This window comes from Onychostruthus taczanowskii, unplaced genomic scaffold, assembly GCF_017590055.1.
Source record: "Onychostruthus taczanowskii isolate IOZ18803 unplaced genomic scaffold, ASM1759005v1 scaffold15, whole genome shotgun sequence".
NCBI classification, from domain to species: Eukaryota; Metazoa; Chordata; class Aves; order Passeriformes; family Passeridae; genus Onychostruthus; species Onychostruthus taczanowskii.
Genome location: NW_024498685.1, coordinates 3,757,241 through 3,773,450, shown reverse-complemented (window position 1 = coordinate 3,773,450; position 16,210 = coordinate 3,757,241). Strand labels below are relative to the sequence as shown.

The window sequence follows — 16,210 nt, the reverse complement described above, 5'->3', positions numbered from 1 at the left end:
GGAGCAGCTGAAACTCTGCCACTGAAAGTCCTGTGTAAAGATGGGGACATCTCTTACAGATTATTCTAATACTCAGTGACTGGTGTGAACACCTGAGCCTCTCTTATACAAACCACAGCTATTTTACATTTATGGACCCCACTGAATCCATTACTGAATGGTAACAAGGTAGTCATTAGACCACCTAGCAGTGAGCTCCTTTTCAGCATGAAAAATACACTGTGGGTAAAGATCAGGGGCGCTGGCTGTGGTTCCTCCTAAGGCTTTTCCCTCCCTCCCCTCAGGACAAAGGTGGGCTTGGTTCAAGGCAAAAATAATTGGCCTGGTCACATTCTGACAGAGGAAGTTCGTTCAGAGGATCTGAGATGCCCTGTGAGGTCTACAGGGAATGCAGATGGGCCCTGTGAAGTGTCAAGCCTCCCTGCAGAGCCACTGCAGCTCCCCACTGACAAATCAGCTCTGCAGTGGCTTCAGCAGAGAGTTTACCATAACCAGCCACCAGATAGCAGACCCGTACAGGAATTTTCCCATTCCCCTCACACCCTGTGCTGGGCTCCAAACAGCTCAGCATACATGGCTGACAGAATAGCAGGAGAGAAATCAGGAATGTCAGCAATGAAATGCTCCCTGACTGCAGCCACAGGAGCCTCAGCCTCTGAGCTGATGGGGTGACAGACAGAGAAGCAGTTTCACTCACCATTTCACTGAACACTAATTTTTTTTTTTTTTTATTGAACAAGCCTACCCAAAATGCTGGAAAGGAACAAACCAGACTGACGAGCTACTTCAACTCCTACCCATGTCAGTTTTCTCAGTTTTCTTCTATTCCTCCTTTGCAGAAAACACTCTAGTGCTCCCAGACTGCATCAATGACAGCACAGTGGAGAGGAAGTTATTTGCACCTGCTCACCTGGACAAGCTTAGTTCTGCCCTACTTCAAGTACTGACTGCCTTTAAGATGTCAGACCTCACTATCTCTAATTTACACACATTTAGTAAGGAGGTGGAAAGGTATGGCCACCCACTGATATTTGGCAATAAGCAGCTCTGTAGATTTTATTCACATCTATAATGTTGATAAGCACCAGTATCTCACACAATATATTTCAGAATTTCCACATCTATGGTCCCAAGCTCTGAGACCTTCAGTCCTTTCCTGAGATTCTCTGCCTCTCTAAGCAGAGAGTTCAAGTAAATGAACAGACATGCTGCACCTCAGACGTGCCATGCACACACTCATGCAGGGCTCTGCATTTCAAACTATCAAAGTTTCCAAAAATTCTCCTATTTTTGCCAATTCCAGCATATCTGAAGCTGGGAGGGACATGGGGAAAATTTCTGAAAATCTAGTCCAACTTAGAATAGAGGGCATTTCACTATCTTTTCTTTTTTTCTCTTTGCACCTTTTTTGTTGTAGGCATCCATCTCTCTCTCATCCATCAAACCTCCTCCTTCCACAACATGCTGCCTGACAGACTGGAGAGCACGAGCTTCATCCCAGCATTCTAACCCTGAGTTCAAATATCAGAGCAACTCATATCAAGAGAAGAAAGAGACCCTTTGCTACAAGTTAATCCCATCCTCCTTCTCCCCACTCCTCCAGATACCAAGGGCAAAGCAATCCCAGTTGCCGAGCAAACGGCACCCTGGTAAGAGCTCAGCTTCACTGTGATCCCATTTCTTCCCTGTAATCAACCACATTTTCCACCCAAGCCTTGGAATAGAGAGCTTCTTGGGCTCAGCATGGTCTCTGCCTCCCTTTGTGCTGGGGAGGCAGAAGGGCTGATTTTGGGAACAGTCCCTCACACCCCCTTCTCCCCAGCTTTGCTCCAGCAAGTTCCCAGTACCAGAGTCACCAACGCCTGGATCGCTGTTTGGTTTGCTCCCTCCAGGCTCAGATCAGCTCCTCAGCTTGAGACCCAAATCTCTTGGTTCCTCTGCAAGGAGAAAGTGACACCAACCATTATTGTCACAGTTTTATTTGTAAAGGACATAGCATGAAAAGCTGTATTTCAATGTACTTCAAAACCTGAAAAACCCATGTCGGTTTGTGGTGTGTATGTTAAAGTGCTTGATATAACAATACTTTTACTAATGTTGTCTTGAAAATAATCCAGTTCTTATTCCATTAGTAATAATGTAAAGACAAAATATACTTAATGGAGACATTTAGGAATCATTTTAAGCTATACAGGGCACATTTGTACATTTCAAGTGTAACACACAACACTTCCCCTCACGATGCGCACCTTCATTTGATTGAAAGCAGGAATTCTCCCAAACCTGCCGCGCAACTACCCTAAAACCACTAAAATTGTGTTTGAACAATGATAGCTAATTTCACAAACCAACTTGGAATAAACATGAGATTATTCACTAAACAGTACAACTTCATTTATTTCAGAGAATTATAAATACACATTTTGTACACAGTGAGGCATTAGATTCTCTGACTCCCTCAAGTTACCATGCTGGCTGTTAGTACAACTGGACTATGCAAACTCAGACATTCCAAGATGGGCATTGGATAGGAATTTTTTTGTTTTTTTTTTTACAAAGCAGATACCAGAGAGCTTTGGTCTTTTCCAAGATTCCCTTTCTCAACCAAAGAAGGTGCTTTAACACTGAAATAAAAGCTGTGTTAGCTTAGAAGAATCCTGATGGGTTTCTCACCATTCTAGTGGGTAGAATAATTTCTGTAAACCTTACAGAAAAAAACCTCACAGTTTCCAATCAACAAAAGCAGTCCATTAAAAAAAAAATCATACACAGTAGAATAAAAATTCACTATGAAGAACCATTCTCCCAAGGTTGTCAAATAACTACTCTAGGAATCTGAGGCACTCAGCTGTGCCCCTTTCAACGTATCTTGGGGTGGTTTATTGCCTACAAGGAAACATGAGACACACATAGTTTTTATTGTATTATTATTATTAATATGATGTGAAACCTGACAAAACCAAACAAGTCAACACTTGCTGAAAAAGCTGAGGTGAAGTTGTGTTAAGTGCTAAAGGTTTCTTAATGTAGTCAGAAATGGGGGAAGGCCCTGATCTGAATTTTAAAAATTCTCAGGTTTTGACTCCTTTTAACTTAAGAAAGACTTAATGTAGTTATTGCCTTTTTTCTCTGTATGTGGTTTATTAATTTAAATGAATGACCTTTAGAGGTGCATTTCTCCTTTATCCTGCTTGCACTTAACCCGCGTCACGTCAGATGAATGTTACAACTGCGCCAGTCATACGGCTTTTGGAGAAGTCTGCAGCAATGTACTTTGGGAAACATCCATCCTGCAAATGCAGATGATGCTGTGAATAATCCAAGGACTAAAGAGGTGGTTATTTCAGTAAAATGAAAGCCACTTAGACTGGGCTGGGTGTGAAAAAATCCTGTACAGCAGTCATTAGACATGAAAGGCCTGAGTTGTAATAGAAATCAAAACATCCTAAGCAGTCATTACCAAATAATGCTGCCACATGGTTTCTGGTGCTAAATGTATAATTCATTGATAGAGTTAAGTACAGGGACACATTTTCAATTGCTGCTGAAGGGCTGTCATGCTTTGTCTGCTGACTTTAAGCAGACATGCCTGGCCACACAGAAAATCCTAACACCCCAAATTTCACATTTCTGGAAATGTAAGAGATGTCACACAGCTGTGGGCTCTGGCTACTAACTCAGACAACATTCACAGCCTTTACATTAGTTACTCACACCCACAGCAGTGACATGGCAGTGCTGCCTGCAGTATTTGGGATGAGTTCAGTCAGTTTAAGGAAGCACAAGCTCAGGAGGAAAGAACGGTTATTGAAAGCCGGAACTCTCATTAAAATGGAAGGCTCCTTGACAGTGTTATTTTACTTCTTTCCTAGAAACAAAAAGACTTCTATAACATAAAACTCCCCAAAGAAACAGAGTTACATGAAGAGTTTTCTTCTGGCTGGGAGTCTGACATGAAACTTTGACACTGAATTGAGTGCTGTTCTGAGCAGCAGAGGGACCACAGGAAAGTAGAGAAGCTTGACAAAAGGCAGGTGAGAAAAGCAAACCCTAATTTTCATCCTCTTTCTTCTTCCTTATCTCCCATCCCTCTTTCTACCATGTGCACACTATGGTGGAAAGAGGGATGGGAGACAAGGAAGAAGACCTGCCACTGTCCACCATTGCACAGCCCCTCCTGATGCCACCTGAGAGCACAGTGCAAGGCAGCACACTTACAGAACCAGTCAGGGGCCTTTCCCAAGCCTCAGCTGACAGTGAGACCTCCAAAGAATCCACTGACCAAAGGCCCAAGATTGTAGGGAACAAACAAGTGAAAACAAAAACCTGTATTTAAACTAACTTCCAAAAATTAAAATCAGGTGAAGCTAACTGTGTCATCAGACCCTTCCAACTCCCATCCACAACAATGGAAAATACACTCTGTATTTGCTGCATGGTATTCACAAGGTGATTTTGATATAATCTCTTGTTCAATTTGTACCATACAGTTGCTCCCAGCATTTCATCAAGAACTGTATCTCCACATATGCACTGTATTAGTAACATATTAACTGGAAAGTGTAGGAGAGAAGCCTCAAAATACCAGCGTGAGATTATTTTTCCTCCTTTTGCCTTATGTCTTTAATTCCTTTTCTTTTTGTAGCTGGATAATTAAAAAAAAAAAAAAAGCCATCTAAGATAAGATCCTGTACTCCCCTAGGATCACTCATTCTGCAGGATAAAGGAAGACTCACAACCTGTCAGCGTTTCAAAGCCTGCTGATACAGTTTGGTAGCACAGCAACAGCAGTGTTTGTTGCTCTACAGCAATGATTCTTCTCAAGTACAGCAAGAATTTGGCATAAACCAAATTCTTCATCAGGAGGAAAAAAAAAAAAGGTCATCCACAACACAAAGTGGCTGAGGGAGAATCATGAGAACATCTAGACAGGGAAGGGACACACTGAGCAAGTCACGCAAGCCACCATTCCTCATCTCAGGCTGCAGCAGCAAGGCTTCAACAGGTGTCTCATCCTCTCCGGCTGACAGCAGTCCTTCTCTCCAGTGTTTAAGCATTCCAACACTTGTCTCCCCTTTTGGAGATCAACAGGAGTGACACAAAAGACCTTACAGAAAAAAAAAAAGCAACTCACTACTTCCATGCATGGGAAGGTGAGTCTTTGAACAAACAACAAACTAAGAGAGACCATGTACAGCAGGGTAGACCAGCATATGCTTACAGCATTTCCAAGAGTGACACGATCACAATGGCTACATAAGGATATTTGCTGTATTAATTTGCAATACCTGAAAAAAGCCCTGCTGAGTTTGCACTGTATTTACACGTTAATTGGCTTCTTCCTCGCAAGCAAGTAGCGGCATCCCTTCCCACCTTGGTCCTTCCCTCCCTCCCCCAAGTCCTTCCCCTGGGTTTAAGCTACTCATAGTCAGAACAAGAACATTCACTCTAAGAAAAATTTCTTAGAGTAATATAATTTCTTAAAGAAAGATAGCATATTTACACACATCTAACACATGAAAATACTCTATTTTTTGTACTAAATTTCTGTTTCAAATAAACTACAATACTGCATCTTAGCTTTCTGCAGCTTTAGAGGCCAGTCCCCATCGGGCACAAACTGAGCTTCCCAATCCTGCTTCCACCAGTAGCTTTGCCTTACAGTGGTGCACTACCATGGCATTCAAGTCCTGACAGGTCTCCAATTGTGGTTTGCTTGTTTGGGAAAGGAGCAATGAAGTTCTCAGCAAAGCCATGCTAAACATCCACTCCTTTAATGAGCGATCCTTCTAGGATGATGTTGAAATCTTGCAATGTCTGCAGCACTCGGATAAGGGAGTTGACAGTCATGCGGTCCCGGAGGAGAGCGTTCTCCTCGTACATCCTCGTGATGGGCGGGCACTCCGCCAGCAGCGGGATCCACTGAGGCAGCAAGTGGTCCCTGAAAAGGCCAGGACAGGAACTGTTTTAGCACCAAGTACCAAGATATCACACTGGAATTCCTCCCCAAGAGCACAACCCAAAACATGCAGCCCCTTTTGGTGAGCGGTGGGTGTTGTTTGCACGTACAAGCTTGCTGTGCAATCGCAACCCTTGATTTGGTTAGTAAAATACTACCTACTGTAGAAATGAAAATTTAAAGGTATTAGCAGACTTGGACATTTGTAAGAATTCAGGAACATTTTCAGATCAGGAACAAGGAAACTAAAACTCAAGGAAAATCTGACAGAATATTTGCCAACTGGTTTTCCAAGTATCCAGACAGATAAGACAAAAATGGTACTTATTTCTAGATATACCAACTTCTACCCTCCAAAATAAAACTAAGTCCCACCCTCCCACCCCCCTCCCCAAGTGCAAGACAGAAAGCACCCTATTAGGAAAGAAAGGTTCATCTTGAACAGTTCTGTCAAAATTGTAACAGGCACCCCATTTTCACAAGCAATTGAATGAGGATTTAGAAATTCATCAGCTCCTGAAAAGGAACTCTGCATTCCCAAAGTCAGTACATCAAAAATAGCATTTCAAGACAGATTTCATACACATGACTGTCAAGCTAACAGCTATAAAAAAGCTCAAAACATTTTTAGCAGTTTAGACACTAGCCATGTATTATTAGTGCTTCTTTGCTCCAATTTTTGACGTAGAACTAAAGCTGCCTAAAATAGGTACTGGATAATAGATAGGTGTGAGATGTCTTAAAATGGAAAATTAAAGGTAATAACAACGGTGGAAAAATATTCTTCTAGTCTCATGCCAGAAGACACACATAATGAAGAGCAGTTGGATACCTTGTCCCCAGGCAAACCAGGATTTGGAATTTGCCATCCTTTCCAATGTTCCTTGGAGCTGTATTGATGGCATTGACATAATGACAGAAAGTTTTGCATGAAGATCTCTGAAGCAAAAGGGCCTCCTCATTGTCTCCAATCTGATCACTGGTTTCAAAGTAAGCAACAGCTTTCTCTGTGGTAGGGAGAACATCAGAATCCAGTGAGAAGAAGCACTTCATTGTGACACGGAATCACACGAGGGAATCCTTAAAAAACCAACCTGCTGAGAGCTATTCCACAGTTTATCTATGAATTCCTGACTCTGAAGACCACAGGTAGGTGGTCACCTCCACCTTTGCCATGGCATAGCACTGGTCAGTCTGGTTGATGTCTAACACAGGTAACACCAAGGAGCAGCACTAGAGCACCCCTCAATGGTTTCACTGTAAGTGATACCATCAGCATTGATTTTTCACTTTTTCTGAGTAAGCACTTCCCCTCAGGCTGGGCATCTCTGCCTGCAAGCCTGTTCTAAGGGAGGAAGTACATCTTAAATTACCCCTACATAGGCCTACAGGTTGGGATCACCAGTGCAATGATTAGGAGAGTTCTCCTAAACCAGGAATCCAAACCTTTCACTCCCTGCCCTTTCCTAGTTCTCCCCCTAACAATGATTGCTCCTTTACTCAAACATGCAGCCTAGCTTGTTTCTCTCAGAAAAGCAGGCGTTTGGACTAGGAACTCTTACATTTCTGCACAGACTCACACTCTTTTACACAGTTTAGTACTTCTCATCTGCCATCAGGTTTCTCATTGACTTTAAGCAACCTGGAGCAGGTGCTTGGCAGGAGAAATGGCACCCTAGCTGATGAGGATCCAACGTCTGCATGTGAGGAGTTATTTTGCCCTAAACCTTCTCCTCCAAATCATCTACCAGCTTACCTATGAAATCCCAGATGAAGACATTCTTATGAAAAATGCGAGCTGATTTGAATCCATGGTGGAAGACCTGCTCTAGTGCTGCAACCAGACCGTTTTCTCCACACAACAGAATGGTAAGGCTCCCTCTCTGTGGAAAAGGGAGAGCAGGTAAGTTTGGATGCCAGAAACTTCAGATCTAAAGGCAGTATATCTACTGGTACTTTAGTGCCATTTCTGTTTATAAAAATTGGCAGGCAAGTAATGAAAAGTAGGAATTACCTCTTTCTCTGGCTTGTGGAAGTGTTTCACAATGTTGTTCACAGCTTCCCCGATTCCCTCTTGGATCTGCCCTGCATTAGGCTCTGTGAAATGATGGGAGAGCAGACTAGCTGAAGGTTAATCTTTGCTTGCCTGACATTTCAGCACTCATGTCCTCTAATTTTACAGGAGCTGGACAGACGTATGAATAGGATCTACACTGTCCCATCTCTGTGCTTTAGCAGAGAACGCCTCGTGTGACCCTCACAGTCCCGTGTCCTGTTGCAGCCAAGTGCAGTTACTCATAAAAGCTAATTTTAGGGATGTGAGGTCGATGTGCCCTAGGGTCCCTGCAGAGATAAGCTTTGCCAGAAGGCAGCTCACAGCAGCCACATCAAGCTCTGAGCTGCCCTCAGAGAGGCCTGTCTTCCCACAGACTGCAAAGTGAGCTGGGAGGCTGAGCAGCATCAGCTACTGCAAATTCTGCTGCCTCCTCCTCCCTCATATCTCCATGCTCCAAAGAAAGAGATTACTATCTCTCAACAGTCAAAAGGGGACATTGAAAGAGGCAACATGTACGTCACAGGGCAAACACCAACCAGGGAAGGCAGGAAAAGCTCATCGGCTTGCGGCTGCTGCTCTGCACCAAGCCTTGCTTCAGGATGAACCCTCCTGCTCACAGAAGCTTTTTTTCCCCAGCAGTTGGCAGCTGACCCCTTCCCTATGACCCTGGGGAGGAAGGCAAGAACTTACTGGTGTTCCTCCCTGTGAGGGAAGTGATGCTCAGCCGCCGAGTCACAGTGGGAGACTTCTGCTGGGGCGGGGTGCGGCACTGCTTTCCCAGCTCTTCGTCAGAGGTGGAGGACACCAGCTCTCCAATGAGGATTCGCTCCAGACTGCCATCATCCACGCCTTTTCCCAGCCACCGCCCACAGGGGAACCTGCAGCGTGCCCAGGACAAGCAGAGCTCAGCCACACACAGAGCACAGCCTGGTCTCAAAGCTGGGGGACAGCTGGCACCCAACAAACACTGCTAACAGGCACGGAATACTTGGCTCCCAGAAAATTCTCACCAAGCAGAGATCTGCAGGAGCAGCCCCTGCACCACAACTGAGCATCCTTAGAAATAGGGAAATATGCAAAGCTTGTGTTACACGTACTTTATGGTCTGCATCTTGTTTTCTGCCAAGTTATTTTGCGCTTGCAGCCACAACTATATGCAGCCTTTAAGAGCATTGTGATGATTAACAACCAAATCCCCACAGAAATTCCACCCAGCTGAGGCTGTGACATCTCCTCATACTCAGACCTCACCTCACATTTTACTGCTGTACCTTTGGATCCCATCCACAACCCTAATGAAATCCATGCACACGTCCATACCCAGTCATTTTATCCCATGTTCTCCTACTTTCCCCTGTACACTGTGGCCAACTTTGAGATCTGGAGCTCACCTCTCTGAATTGCAGTTCTCTGAGTTCACATTTTTAAAAAAAAACTCTGTCTGCTTAGCCACGTTTTGTAAAACCAATGGTGAATTAGGAGAACATTTTGACACACAGGAATGTGCTTAATGTAAGATTAAGAAATCATCAAAACTTATTTTGTTAATATTTTCCCCAGACTGTCATTTCAGTTCTTAGAGTTTCAAGAGTTGATTTGTGCACAATTTTACCACACTAATTTAAAACAAGAGATCTAATTATTAGACACAAACATACAAATCACTTCAAAAGTATCCATACTTTCTGAGACAGGACATATCTGTCCTGTCTCAGAAAGATGCAAAGAAAATCCTGCATTCAAATCTCATTAAATATTTATCAGATTATCTGACTTCAACTAGGGCTACTGAAATGAGAGAACGAGGGAGGTGGGGGAGACCAACCCTATCAGGGACCGAAATCAGCTGCAATCAGAGTTAAGGAGAAGGTGAATGCCTTCTTGCTTCCTCTAAACTCAACAGGAATTTCAGACAAGGAAAATTATTACTTGTTGCTTACTTGTACGTGTGTCCTGTTATTTCATTCCTGACCATGACACAATCAACTAGCCACTTGGCCAGCAGCCCTGAGTTGTCATGACCAATCTGAACAGTCGTCAGCTTCCCCAAGTTCTGGCACTGAAATGAGTAACAGTTTTTGCTTCATTTAAAAAAGAACAGACAACACACACCCCCACCACATGCACACATATGGTCAAATATAGGCTTTTATTCGGTTTTCTAGTTCTTTGATTTACAGAACAAGTATTTTCAACCAAACACACAGAGTATTTGCAAAAGCAGCATAATTATTTCAAGACAAGAGAAAAGAAATAAAACTGTTAAAAGCTTGTGGAGAGATGACATTCTTTGTTGGGAGCACTCACTCTGAATATTTCTGAGAAGTATTAATTACACATTTCTGAGTAAGGTGATAAAAAGGTGTGCTTCTGCAGAAGAAATAGATCTTCCATACAAACAGCTTTTCAAAAATCCATTTGGAGCATACTGACCTCCAGCTGACTCACTCCACACTACGCAGCAGTCCCCAGATCCTTTATTATTTTCTAAGATTGATTTGCTTATTGTTGGCCCAAACAAAAATCACTAACAGGAGACTCAGCATCAGAAAGACAGAGAAGAAGGCACTGTGAATTCCAGTGCAAGATACAATTGTAGATGGGGCTGGCAACAACATCTGTTAAGTCACCCAAACCCTTCCCTTGAAATACCTTGGTTTTCACTGCTTCAGATGCTGCCAAACAAGCAGCTTGGGCTGACATTTTCTACAAGTGGGTGGCTACCCAAGTTGATATTTTAGGAAAGCTTCAGCCAAAGGAATAATCCAGAACAGAATCAATATGGTGCTTAAAATATCTAAATATGTCATTTTGCCTGTTAGAAGCCTGGAGATCTTTTCTACAAAACAGTAATATCTGAATGAGATGTGGGCATTTATCTCAAAAATATCCTCTCTTTGTCAAAATCAACCTGTATTTGGCAAGAGGCTTTTTTTGCTATTGTTGTTGAAGATCAGTCTGCATATGCCCAGTGGATGCAACCTCAATTTCAGTAGCAGATTTTCCTACAAAATGACTTCTTAATGGATATGGTACAGCCCGGAGCTAGAGGAGCTTGATGGGGCTTTCCCTGCAATTCCCTCCACCAGCTGCTTTGGCATGGCACCGAGCCAGGCTGTAATTGCTGGGTGGGAAAGCAAAGAGAAAACCCCAGCAAGCCCAGGGAGAGAGCCCAGTGGGGACAGCAGCTCCTGGCATGCCAGGGACAGCGCCTGAGGCTGGGATGTTGAAGAGCAATGCCAGAAAATGGGCTCAGAAGAAATTTGGGACTGGCCAGAGGTCAAAAGGGACCTGGGTGGTGGTTAGTGGAAAGACAGTGAAAGAACGGAAAAGAAAGTTGGAAGAGAGATGAGGATTTGGAAATAAGTACTGAAAAGGAAAATTAGGCAAGGAGCTGTGGAAGGGAATGAGATGTGGAGATAGACAGGCAAGGTGAGGAATTCTGGGCTGGTCAAGGACAGCAGCAAGGCCTGTGGTTAAAATGATGTGTGCTCACAGGAAACCTTCATCGCACACAAGAGGGGCAGGCTATTTTCCTGTACATATTTGAACCTACAGTGATGCTGAAAATCAGGACAGAATCTGAAATGCTGTGCTCTTAAAAACCCCTTAACAAATAAATATTTATTTGGAAGCAAGTTTCAAATCGTAAGGAAAACGTGAAGAGCATGTACTCACCTCAAACGTCATTTCTAGGTGGTTTTTAGGAATCTGCATGACGCCACTGTCTCCCAGCTCTCCTGACACACATATCCACGGGTTTGATGTGGTTATTGCATTGCTTAGTTTTTTGATGGGAATTATCACTGACCTGTAAGGGATCACTGAGAACAGGCAGAGGGGGAAGTGCGTTAGTCTTGATCTATTTTTTCTATTTTTTTTTTTTTTTTACAGCAATGGCAATTTCTGGGGCCTTTCCCTCGAAGGCCAGCTCTCTGCCTGTGCGGGGAGCGAAGGCAGCCCCGGGCGAAGGGCAGCGGGGCCGCACGGGGGAGCTGCAGCCCCGCGGCACAGCCGGCGCCGAGCGCCGCGGGAGGACGGGCAGGGCACGGCGGAGGAGGGCACGGCCGCGCTACAGCTGCTCTGGGAGCAGCCTTTAGAAGCCATCTAGTCCTGCAGTGAGCAGGGTCAGCTTCAACCAGAGCAGACTGCTCGCAGCCCCGTCCAAGCTGACCTTGAACGCTCCCAGGGATGGGGCATCCCATCCTGTGCCACGGTCTCACGACCCAAAATGTAAAAAAACCTTCTTCCTTATATCTAGCCTAAACTGACCCCCTTTTAGTTTAAAAGCATCACCCCTTGTCCTACTGCAACAGGTAAATGATAAACTGTTGGTACCCATCTTTTGTATAGGCCTCCTTCAAGTACTGAAATGCTGCAACAGGAAATGCTGGCACGGCTGCTGACACCACAGCCAGACTCTCAGGTCTGGTGTGTCTCTGTGGACATCCCCCTCTCTATTCTTATTCCTGTTCTTATTCTCTTACTCTTCTGATTTTCATGCTGAAGACATGGACTGCCACCCACCCCAATTTGGATTTGACTCTGACACTGCACCTCCAGCACCGCAAGACCCACTCTTCCCATATGTTTCACAAGCTGCCTTTAGGACTGGGGAAGCTAAGCCAGCCTCTTCGACTTTTGTGTGCCAGCCAATCATACTGCACTCAAAAAATACCCTCAAATTCCAAGCACTTGTCCTACAGAAGAAAGCTGTTAAGCTGGATGCCCCACAGAAATAAGGTAATCAAGGATGAATAGATCTCTTTGTGCTGTGGTAGTTATGAGGGATTTATTGCTTTAAGAGGAGAAAAAGTAGAATGAGTGCCTGTTTTGACAGCCATGTAAAACTTGCTTCACTTCACTCTGAACAGGCAGGAAAATGAAAAATAATGGCTGCCCAGGTGAATCCAAATAATTAGGTCATCTAATGGGATCTTGCTTTTTCTGCACTGTCTAGTACTGGAGAGACAAAGATTCATTTCCAGATATCAATCCAATCTCTGCTCTTCTCCTTACAAGAGAGAGTGAGAAAGGGAATCCTTCTGGCATTTAAGAAGAGACAAAAAGAGATTTATGATACAAAGAGGAGCACAAAGCATTTCATCCTCCAATCTTCCATCTCCTCCTCAGTCTGAGGAGCGCAGACTGCTAGGATGCACACTTAATGAAGACCAGAAAGAAGCATTAGGAGATAGAGGACTTTCCTGGGAGGGAAGGTGAAAGGAACTACACAGAGAGCAGCACTCCCTGCTGATTACTCTCCTTTGTGTACAATGCTCTTATCCAGAGCACTCCCACACAACCTTGGCTCTCCAGCTGGTTTCCCAGAGCAACACCCAGCACCCAGGAGCCCTGCAGCAACAACCAAGGCTCCCAGATAAGGGCTCAGCTACTCAGGCACCAGCAACATCAGCTCTTACAAACCATGACAGCAACTAATTTTTAGTCAGGGGGGAAAAAAATTGATTCTCCAACTCACTGATTGTAGTGAAGACACTTGTGAAGCAGAAGTAATCCACAGCATTGAGTGAGAGCAGGTGATACAGAAACTGTTCCCGTTCTTCTTCACAGCGCAGGAAAGCGTAACGCTTGTAAAGTTTCCTGGGAGAAACAAGCACATGGCATTTTTGTCGTTGCTGTTGAAAAAGCACCAAGTATCTTAAAAAGGTGTTTGAATCTCAAAACACCAAATGAAGAGTGGCTCTTAATGGGAGGTATGACTCCCCAACAACAGAAGCTGCTAGAAACCCACAGAGGACATGTAAATGTGCTACAGATGTTTTACAGAGCACTCTTGGCTCCACACTCCCACAGCAAGGCTGCTGAGTTCATCTCAGTTTGGGGTTTGCTGCAAAGCACAGGTAAAAACTAACACTACTCACAGCAGCAGATCTGAACCAACACACAGCAACCTCATTTCTTCCCCATACCCTCCCACTGTAGAATGGTCTCATTTAATGACCACATGTTCCTGCTGCTCCCCACTGTGACAGAAAACACAGCAGAACTCACCAAGCAGCAGCTGGGTGCTCCCACCACTCTGTCAGCTCAAGATCTGTAGAGTGGCCAGGATCAGTGCAGGGATCTGACCAACAACTAATGCCTCCTTCCTGAAATCTGTGACATGCTTTCCATGCAGATGAGCAGACTTTTGCCCTGCTGGGTGGGCAGTACACCTCTCCCAGCTCTCCCCTGCCCTTCAATCACTTCTAGCTGGAAACCACAGTACCCAAACAGGATGCCTGGCTGTATCCCAAGCAGCAGCACCTTGAGACACCACCTTCACAAGATGAAAGTGAAGGTTTGAAGAAAAAGAGCTGGCTTACTTTGCAAGTGCCTGGTTGGAAAGCAGCTGCTTCAGGTGCTGAGACAAAAGCTTCTTCTCCAGAGAAAGTCTTATCCAGGCTCGGGCTCGCCCCACATCAGTCTTTATCTCACTCATGTTCTGAACGTGCCTGAAATATGTGGGGAAAAAAATAAATAGATGAATCATAAAAATTCTGCATGCTTCAAATGGCAACATCCAGTGTGATGATGCAGCAAGTGAACTGGAAAATGTCTTCTGACATAATTTCTGGAGAGCTCCCCAGCAGGGCCCCCAGAAACCTGCACTGTGGCAATGAGATCCCTGGCAGCCCCAGGCTGGCACGAGCACACGTGGCAGCTTTTCCTGGGCATGGCAGCCCAGCTCTGTGGTTGCCTGGCCAAGGTGAGGAGGGGTAAACCTGTTTACCCCTGCATTGCCCGAGGTAGCCGTTCTCATGGACACTGGTAGGACTTAAAAAAAACAGGCACCTTGTGAGACCCAGTTACATCTCAGCTGCCACCTCAAGCTGCGGACTTGAACGAGTGTGTCTGGGAGGGCAGAGGACAAACACATGTCCTGAGCGTTTCTCCAAGCCACAGTGGCTCTGAAGGTTCTAACAAAACCCCTTGAGAGCAGCAGCAATGACACAACTGAGAAAAAGAGGACTGCTGAGGCAAAAACAGCAGCAGGAAGCTGCAAGCAGAACCACATTTTTAGGAATATAAGAAGCCTTCCTGTAAGTGATAATTTGAACAGCCCTCCATATGTTTCATCTGTAGGAAAGTAGAACTGTTCCATAGGGGCTTTCTTCTACAGTTGTGCTTTTCTTTTTTCTTTTTTTTTAAGCTTCCCACATTTCAGTTTGGAGAATGCCAAAAACTCTAGCTTTAGAGCACAGAGAGTTTTAGAAGAGGAAGAGAACTGCCATGGCAGGACAAAGTTGCTTCCAAAAACTCCCCACTTGGTTAAATAAAAAACAAGATAAATGAGTAACAGTTTTCAGCAGGGGAAAGAAAAGGCTCAAATTTCTTAATTTTCGAGCAGTCTGCATGTTAAGTGCACAGGCAATTCAGCCCTCCAAATCCATGGCAGGCTCCAAGTACCATCAGCTGAAGTCTGAACTAATCCCACTTGCAATTTACTGTCCAACTCCTGCAACTTCCTTGACAGCTCTCCACACATTGCTGAGTGTTGTGGAATGTGGCAATATTTACTCCAAAAGAAATCCAGCAAAGTCATGCTGTGACTGATGCTTTCTACATTGACTGCTATAGTCTCGTGCTTTCCCCCATCTGTTACATCCAAGTGTGTGCTTTGTGTTATATTTAGTCCCTGCATTATTTGAGCAAACTACTCTCTTGTTCATAGAGCCTCTAAAGGAGCAGGCCCAGGACCTCTAGGGCAAATTTGCAAAGAACAACTTGGAGCTGTCCAGAAATAGGAGCTTTCTCTGCACAAATGAAGAGCATACAGAGCCCAGCAGCCCTGCTCTGTGCCAGGCTGACCTGCAAGGCTGAAGCCTTGCTCCTGGCATGGGAAAGCCCTTCCTGGCTCAGAGCATGACAGCTGGCATTAGACTTTCCAGCAGAGAGCTGGACACGTGAGCTGTAGTCCTTGAGAAACAGGATGCATGCTACAGTCAACTACATCACGTTGAGACACTCTCCTCAGACATTTCAAGCCTTTTGAGATGGGAAGATCAAAGCACAGACTATCATCTCCCTCCCTTCCCCCTGAGTGCTCAGCTTGAATTACATCTAATATGAAACACTGAGCAGAATATGTTATTTCACTGTGAGAAGATTCAAGTACAGATGGACGCAACCTTATTCCATGCACGTTCTGTGCCTCTTCATTACCTGTGTCTGGTTCAGACTAGATAAGC

At 44.6% G+C, this 16,210-nt stretch overlaps 1 protein-coding gene across 6 annotated transcripts in view; it reads right to left on the bottom strand.

The window, feature by feature from the left end:
* Positions 1-1,963: 1,963 nt before the first annotated feature.
* Positions 1,964-16,210, bottom strand: part of DENND5B (DENN domain containing 5B) — a 104,113-nt gene continuing 89,866 nt past the window's right edge. For 4 of the 6 annotated variants that reach the window (XM_041398678.1, XM_041398680.1, XM_041398679.1 and 1 more), the window contains 9 exons: positions 14,345-14,473; positions 13,498-13,619; positions 11,694-11,839; positions 9,956-10,074; positions 8,706-8,893; positions 7,974-8,056; positions 7,716-7,842; positions 6,792-6,966; positions 1,964-5,941 (listed from right to left, as the gene is read on the bottom strand). In XM_041398678.1, coding sequence (XP_041254612.1) covers positions 5,758-5,941; positions 6,792-6,966; positions 7,716-7,842; positions 7,974-8,056; positions 8,706-8,893; positions 9,956-10,074; positions 11,694-11,839; positions 13,498-13,619; positions 14,345-14,473 — 1,273 coding nt within the window. In that variant the 3' untranslated portion in view covers positions 1,964-5,757. The remainder of the gene's footprint in view (positions 5,942-6,791; positions 6,967-7,715; positions 7,843-7,973; positions 8,057-8,705; positions 8,894-9,955; positions 10,075-11,693; positions 11,840-13,497; positions 13,620-14,344; positions 14,474-16,210) is intronic. The other 2 variants (XR_005952203.1, XR_005952204.1) reach the window with 2 other exon arrangements.